This window comes from Cottoperca gobio, chromosome 10, assembly GCF_900634415.1.
Source record: "Cottoperca gobio chromosome 10, fCotGob3.1, whole genome shotgun sequence".
Lineage (NCBI taxonomy): Eukaryota > Metazoa > Chordata > Actinopteri > Perciformes > Bovichtidae > Cottoperca > Cottoperca gobio.
The window spans coordinates 4,645,593-4,654,100 of NC_041364.1; the positions used below are offsets into that span (position 1 = coordinate 4,645,593).

Here is an 8,508-nt window from a genome sequence, read left to right on the forward strand (position 1 = left end):
CCCCTGTCAAACCCAAGAAATCCTCCACTAATCCACCACCCTACCCCTCCCCCACCTCGTCAATCTGACAGGTGACCTGTGCTGTAATTATATCCTCAGCCTGTGTGCCGTTGGCTCCTATGGACTTTGAAAGCTCTTTTTCATTATTCTCTATTTGTTTTTTGGGAATAATAATTCTTCAGGATCTCAATGAATCCGGATGTCTTTTCTCCTGATCACTTCTCAATGTGAGAACTGTGGGTGCATACGGTGAAACCATGCGTCAACTTCTCTACGTGCATGTATTGCTATGCTGCCTCAGTATGGCTCATCCCTTCTGTCCATCCCAGTGCACTTGTGTTTTACATGGACGGACCGATGGAGCAGGAACAAGGTACATTTGACTTTATTTGTGCTCTTAGTCTTGTGGCAATTTAGAAAATGTTAATGACAGAAAATGTAACAATAATGATTCCTTTGAATTAAGCACGAGTGCACTAAGACCACCTGGTGCGTGATCCGCGTTAAACCGACAGAAAGTGAAGACGACGAGCTTAACAGGTTATATGTACATGTTTAGTGAGGAGCACAAAGCTGAAACCTTTACAGCCGTCCCGTCTCAGTATTCATCAATGTTTTTGAATGTGACCCCATTTGGATGAGCAAAAATGAGCTAAAATGCAGAGCCTCTGTACTGTAACCTTTAAACTCTGTATCTTAAGTACTGTGAAAATAAGCACAGTACCATCTCTACTAGTTATACCGGCCTGTATTGACATAATTTACCTTTGCTGGCATGGTACTAATCCATTTATCCCTATAAAGACCTAATGGCCACCTGCATAACTAGTCTTATTAGTGCTAAACCCTATTGCACAATACGTTCCTCTCCTTTCAGTCAAATGTTGGCGATAAAGAAAGGACAATGTTAGTCCATCATGTTGAGTCGAACATAAAAAGGAGAAAAATGCTCAATAGCAGCAAATAAACAAATACTTTTTCTAAATTCCTTAGAACTCCTTAGGCTGGTTCATTTCTAAAAATGGACGTTCAACCAACAGTGAGAAGTTTGATTTGCCAAGTTGTAAATAGGGAAAAGTTGACTGGCAGTCGTGATACTACTCAAGATGACATCGTATAGGTTCATATCTTCTGAAAGCTATTCTAATTAAATGATTATCTTGTGCATAGGTCTTCATCAGTGACTATAAACTAGTCCAGATATTCCAGCCAATGCAGTGCAAGTCAATCCACATGATCACTCACTATGTATGATCGTGATTAGCTCCGACCTGGATGAGTTTGCATGGTTGCCTACATAAATGAATGGATAGATGGATGGATTTTTATACCTGGCAGACTGGTCGTTATATTTAACTTATTTCAATGCTCATCTGACGTTTCATTTGAAAATGGGTTTAAGCAGTTACCCTTTGTAATCCAACCATAGAATATGCATAAACCAGTTAACTCATGTGTCTTTCATTCTCAGATCTGTGGTTTGCAACGATCCAGACATGTCTGACGTCCCCATCAACGTCCCAGTGGATACGGTCAAACTTCGTATTGAGAAAACCATGGTACGGCGAATACCAACAGAAGCTTTTTACTACCTAGTGGAGCTACGGTACCTGTGGATAACTTACAATTCCATAAGCTCAGTGGACAGTGCAAGTTTCTACAACCTCAAAGTGCTCCACGAGCTGAGGCTGGATGGAAATATGATCTCCGTGTTCCCTTGGGAGTCTCTGAGGGAGACGCCGATGCTGAGGACACTGGATCTACACAACAACAGAATCACTAATGTTCCAAATGAGGCGATACCCTACCTCCTCAACATTACCTACTTGGATCTATCCAGCAACAAATTAGCCACCCTGCCATCTGATCTAATGGACATCTGGCCCCCCTTCAATGGAGCCCCCATCTTTACCAATGCCTCCCAGAAAGTTGTGTTAGGTAAGGATAAAAAGGCTGTGACAGGATATTAGGGCCAGGGCAGGACACGTTTGGAGGTGTTTGTAATTACTCCAGGAAGTTCATTCCATTACCTGTTAGTCTAGTCAGACTTGCCGTGGTGGTGACTGCCAAGTGACAATCAACTTAGCCTATTCTAAGTAGAGGAAGTGTAAGTTGTAAGTTACCAAGTTATTATCCCAATTAACTGTTGAATGTTTAACACATTGCCTCTTGGTGATCCAAGTCAGGGTCAAGTTCAGCCAAACAAATTAGAAACAACAACAGGTGCAGCAAGTGCATTGTGTTTCAAGTTCCCATGCAATATATTACATTTATACAATAGAACACCTATATAGTAGATGTATATTGCACAAGCCGGGATGACCAGTGACTTGAAATATTTTCCAGTGATAAAACATGTATCATTACATTGTCACAATTTACACAGTTGGTATTTAAACCCTAGGATGAAGTATTATAGTTCTCTCTAGCTGAGGGTCAATCGCAGTGCCACGATTACACTTTTGCTAATTGTCCTTTTAATGACATTTTGAGAGTCATTGTGGTCATAAACTGGAAATGATAGTCTCTACAGCACGGCAAACATAATTTGCATATGTGGGATGAAAAATGCTATGTACATAATGAATAGAATTTGCTCTTTAGTACTGAAGAAGTACAAAGAGTACCAAACAATTACCTGACGCTTTAGTTAAGAGAACACAATACGGTATTGCCCACTTTTTTAATTGCTTCAAAATAAATCACAGTAACTGAATGCTCATTTTTATTTACCCAATCCAGAACATTAAATTTGATCAGTAATTATGTGACAATCAAAATAACTTTATGTGCATTACATCTTGGGCAATTATGAGTCAGTATACATGTATAATTTATTCTGATCAAGCTAATATATCAGGGAGTGCAGCAACTGCCAGAAAACTGCCATCCGTTTGTTTTTTGGCATGAAAACATTGTTGGCATTGTCACTGAAATATCTTGTACCAATGAACACTTACTTAAAGGCCCTGTCACGTATACGTATGCTGGCGTATATGAAAATTAGCTCAAAATCTGTCCAAATACGTCCAAATTTTCATCGGATCGGAAAAGTAAACGTATACAGATACGGATGTCTAACCTATTGATAACGCATCACTTACTTATACAAAATGTATCAGACGAATACCCAACGAATGCAAAAGATATAGAAACATATGGCGTATACAAAATATCAGCAACACGCTGGTGTACGTTGATATAAGCTAAGTTACAAGTAGTATTCGTTAAGAGCACGCTGTGTTACGCTGATGTACGTTGTTGAACGCTGAGGCCGTGAAAATGTTTTGAGCATGTTCAGCGTAACACATAAGTTACGTTACGTTAGACATACGTGAATACGTTAGTGGTACGTTACGTTTATGTCGGCTGATGGTGAACCCTACAGCCAACTTATTGATAACGAGTGGATAACCTATTCGTAACCTATGTTAAGCTTATGCCAGACGGAGGAGTAACTTATTAAACGTGTTTCTACAGTACAGCTAGCGTTCAGCTAGCGTTTTGGGATCTTATTGGGGTTTGAATATAGTATATAGGGTCCCTGTGAGTAGCTCATCCTCACTTCTTCACAGCAAGTCTTGATGAATACATTAACCCATCATCAGAGAGCATGGAGGATACTGAGAGGCTGCGACAAGAGTACATTCTAGCCGTTCTCCAGCATCAGCATGACGTGAACCAAATGGCACTTTTCCAGCTCCGTTGGCCAGACGCTCTGATACGTTTTGTATAAGTAAGTGATACGCTATCAATAGGTTTGACATACATATAATAATGTGTTATGTATACGTCAGCTACAACACCGCTGTGGAAAAGTTGGACGTATTTGGACTCTGACAAATCTTTAGCTAATTTTCAGATATGCCGGCATGTTTCTGTCATACGGAACTGTGTGACAGGGCCGTATGTCTCCCGTGTTCGGCGTATCGTATGCGTCCTTCAAACGATCACAACTTACCCTTAATTTATATCAACGTACACCAGCGTATTGTCGATATTTCGTATACACCAGAATACGTTTCTGCAATACGGCACTGTGTGACAGGGCCTTCATAGCACTTTGCTCCATTGCTGACAAACAGTATAGTAAAGAGGTAAAGAGGGAGGAAATATGCAGATGGATATTTTGAGTTTTTTGTTTTGCAGAATGAAAAAGGAGGTTTAAAAGTAAAATATTAGAGCACATAATGATAGGAGATTCGGCACTTTGTGGTATGTGTAGGAACAGTAAACCACTTAGTTATATGCTATTTCTTATAGTGTAATCTCCTTTGCTGTGTAAACAGTATTACGTTGTTGTAGAGTGAAACCAAACATATGTAATCTTATTAGAATATGTCTAGCATTTTAATCCATTTTCAGTCAGAATGTTAATATCTTTTTGTTGTATCTTTGAATCGCATGTAACTTAATGTGACCAAGTCATTTTGATATAGATTCTATCAGCCTAGCATACAGGAGAATGGGTGTTTGTTCACAGTATATGCGTTGCATGGACAGTGGGAGGGATATTATTAATAGGCTGTAAAAGGGCATGCTAGCTTATCTGTGCCAAAAGACCGGGCTGTGTGTGCTGGTGCACCTGAAGGAGAAACAGGATTAGGCTGTAGGAAAAGAAAAAACAGCATCTGCGTCTTTAGCATGTCCTAAAACCATTTCATGTTAGTATAATAAGAGGTATGATCACCTTTACTGTTGTAAATTATTAATTAATTAATTAAATATTATTTTTTGTAAAATATACAAAATTTTAAAGTGGTTAGGAATTAAAACCAGAATTTTAGGGACAATTTAAGAAATGGAATACAAAGTGTTAAAGTTGTCAGTAATCTATTGACATTTATGCTAACAGAAAGGCTAATGGAAAGAGTGTGTGCCACAAACTGTAGAAAGGCCAGAGCCAGCTTAGGTGCTTTGCCACTGTTAAGACAAACTAATCGGGTTAAAGGGATTTAATATGCACCAGTCCATGTGCTTACCTATTGTGTGCAGCAGGTGTTCACAGCAATTTATAAAGAAGTATATATAGGTTACGATGTGTTCACTTCCACAGCCCTTGTATTTAATTTTGGGTTATGTGAATCTAAAGCTAAATTCAAAAGGCGGGTGATAAACATGGCTAACTTGCATATACCATGCAACCTAATGGTAGCCACTATTTGTTTAGTACCCAATGGTGAATTACTCACATTGTCTATTCTACTGGTCAAGGAGTCAATGCTTCCGTAAAGTCATACATCCATGGAAAAAAACAACACTAGCATAGTTTTAAAAGCTACTTCAAATACTGTAATCAAATACTGTAATCAAATACTGTAATTCCCTAGCATGACTCCATAGAACCATAACCATTGCAGCTGTTTAGTTCCACTAGAACTTAATGTCAGTGAGCCATATTGCATATATGTAAATGTGTTTTTGCCTCTTCACTGTTGACATTGCCACCTGCATCCTCTATTATTTCAAATATGACCAATAAAAAGGCTTTAAAGTAATATAGCATTTAAATGAATGGTGTTTGACACCGCAATGGTATCAAACAGCAATTAATGATCGTACTGTTATTCGTCTCGTCTTTTTCATCTTCAGGCCTCCAAGATAACCCCTGGTTCTGTGACTGTAAAATCTCCAAGCTGATTGAGCTTTCCAAAATGACTGGAACACCAATTATTTTAATGGACCTGTTCCTGGTCTGCAGTGGACCAGAGAATCTGGCTGGTGTCCCTTTTCAGAGCACTGAACTTGACAATTGTGTAAAACCATCAGTCATGGCTTCGGCAACCAAGATCACATCTCCTTTGGGCAGTAATGTTCTCCTGCGATGTGACGCCACAGGGTTTCCAACACCATCTCTTTCCTGGATTAAGTCAGATGGCTCACAAGTCGACAGCACAGGTATACTATGTGGGCTTTTAAATGTTTAAGCATTTTAGAAATTTGTTGAGACTTATACCCAATTGCAACATATATATTGTTTGTAAATTGACATTGCCTGATACAGGAAGCATTAACAGGTGCATGGTACTAGTGCCATATAGTCATGATCCATGTTGACTTTTGTGTTCTGGTTCCACTCTTTAGTCCAGGAGTCACCTGGAGAGGGCATCAGATGGTCCATCATGAGCTTGCATGGAATATCGTTCAAAGATGCCGGGAACTACAATTGCAAAGCTAAGAATGTTGCTGGCAACGCAGAAGGCACCATATCTGTCTCGGTTACTGGTTCCATCAGTACCACCATCGTTCCATTGAGGACTAGCATTGAAACTAAACCAACCAGCCAAGTCACAACAGTTATTCCCCCAACGGATACTCCCAACACGCCCACCACCATGACAACAGTTATCCCAACAATATCGACAACGTCTGCTGTCCCTAAGAAGCCGAAAACTACCACCAGCAACAGTTTACAAAAAATCTCACTGAAACAAGCAAAAACCCAGCAAGGAGGTAATGAGAGAAAGCTTGCAGCAGATGAAAAGAGCAAAAAAAGCGATGCATCAAAGTCTGTCAAAGACCTTAAGATTGTAGAGGAAACAGCTGACACTGCAGTGTTGCTCTGGGTGGACGATGGGTTACCAAATGATGCCCCACTTACGGTTGTATACTCTCCCTATGATGAGGACGACATCAAAAGGACAGTGGAGACTAATGCTGGCAGCGGAAAAGTGCTCCTAGAGGGACTGTCATCTGGGACGAGGTACTCTGTTTGCCTCGTAGCAAAAGGTAGTGCGGCTGGAAAAGATCCTTGCATTGACTTCTACACATTGGACAATGTAGAGGGTGGTGGACAGAACCAGCTTTTCATTATCATAAGCGGCGTCGCCTGTGCTTTGGTTTTGTCTCTTATTGCACTGTTAGTCTATAAGATTATCACTCTGTACCACAGTGGACGAGGCACAGCTTTGGACGAAGAGGAGCTTGGAAAAGAGAGCTATGTAAAGTTTGAGACAATTTCAATGAAACACAGGACATTAAACTCTCATCCAACGCAGCTTTGGGCAAGGAGACCAACTCATGAATCAGAGCGCATGCTCCTGTGCTCCAGGTCGAGCATCGACTCCCAGATGACATATAAGAGTGACTGTTCCAGGACTGAGTATCTCTGCTGACATTACAGGTCATTTAGCAGACGTTCTTATCCAGAGCGACTTACAGTGAACTAACTACTACTACAGTACCTTGCTCAGGGGTACAATGGTGGCGTGGTATTGAACTCACAACCTTCTGGTTTGGAAGGCGTCCCCAGACCACCAGGCTATCACCACCCTACCACAACCCTAATGACGACAGGAATTCATAGCCAATGTCCAAACGCCATTCTAGTAACACATTAAATTAAACACTCTTTATATGCCTTTTATGACCCTGAAAAACTACTAAATAATTTATAAATCTTTATAAAGATATATCGGTTTGTTACACACATTGGGGCTGGAAAGAAATTATGTTCTGTATTGATTGGTGTAACACGTTTTTTTCTGCATTTTACATCAACTATTAACCTATAAAGATTTTTATATCGATTTAGAAAGTGTAGTTAACGTGAAGAAATTCCCATGAGGTTGTTTGGGTGTGCAAAAGAACATGTGTTCAAAGCCCAATCAGATAAGTGACTACCTGCTATTTTTACCTTATTTATTGTGGAGCCTTATATTTGATAAAGACTTTTGAATGATTTGTCACTGCAGCACGGCACCTTTGTTGGATTTATAAGGTATAAATAGTGCAATACAAAGAGCCTGTCTGTTAGCCGTGTGTGATTTTATACGTTATACCCAATGCCAAAGTTTAAGTGTCAGATAATATTATGTGGTGGTGTCAACATTCACAACATTATTATTACTTTAAACATCAAGCTGATTGTTGCCTTAATGGACAAGAAAGAATGGTCAGTGGGTTTATTAGAATATGTGTCTCGTCTTATGAACATTGCCAGTTTCTATGACTTAATGTATACATTGGTCTATAAATGGAGTTGTAAATTTGTTTTTAATAAACTGAACAATTGTTGAATTCCATTCGTGTTGAGCTATTTGTTTTATCAGAGTAGATAGGTGCACACATAAGTAGGTCTCACGCTTTTCAAAAATGTTGGCAATATGAGTTTTTAATGGGCATTTATTTGTATATTTAATAGAAAGCCACTACAACGCACATTGCTGCCCCTCTCGAATTTACCAGCAATCTTATACTGTCATCAAAATACAGTTACACATTTTAGTAAATACTACTCAGATATCTGACCTAGAAAAAGTATATAATTAACATTTAAATCTATTCGATTAAGAATTTTGTTTCTCCGATAATCTCTCAGAATGTTCCATCAGCAACAGAGCGCGTGTCATTTCTAGGTTTGACCAGGTGAAACTAAATCCCAGTGTTACCATGCACAGTGTACTCCATGTACAGTACATAGTAGTACCCTCATCATGCTTTCCTCATTATATACTATATTTGTGTGTACTGTGTGTCCATGTGTGTGATGCTGGGAGATAAGTCCCT

General features: G+C 39.5%; 1 protein-coding gene across 1 annotated transcript; it reads left to right on the forward strand.

Annotated features, from left to right (window-relative positions):
• The first annotated feature begins 257 nt into the window (after nucleotides 1-257).
• Nucleotides 258-7,119, forward strand: lrit3a (info leucine-rich repeat, immunoglobulin-like and transmembrane domains 3a). Its single transcript, XM_029441044.1, has 4 exons — nucleotides 258-373; nucleotides 1,472-1,938; nucleotides 5,593-5,898; nucleotides 6,085-7,119. The coding sequence occupies exons 1-4, from the start codon at nucleotides 258-260 to the stop codon at nucleotides 7,113-7,115; spliced, it is 1,920 nt and encodes a 639-aa protein (XP_029296904.1). The 3' UTR covers nucleotides 7,116-7,119.
• Nucleotides 7,120-8,508: the final 1,389 nt, after the last annotated feature.

What these genes read in the sequence shown, in the direction of transcription:
- lrit3a (XM_029441044.1), top strand. Translation starts at nt 258, where the DNA reads ATGCGTCAACTTCTCTACGTGCATGTATTGCTATGCTGCCTCAGTATG. An exon ending in ACCGATGGAGCAGGAACAAG is followed by an intron (nt 374 to 1,471) that starts GTACATTTGACT and finishes TTTCATTCTCAG; the next exon opens with ATCTGTGGTTTGCAACGATC. An exon ending in CTCACAAGTCGACAGCACAG is followed by an intron (nt 5,899 to 6,084) that starts GTATACTATGTG and finishes TCCACTCTTTAG; the next exon opens with TCCAGGAGTCACCTGGAGAG.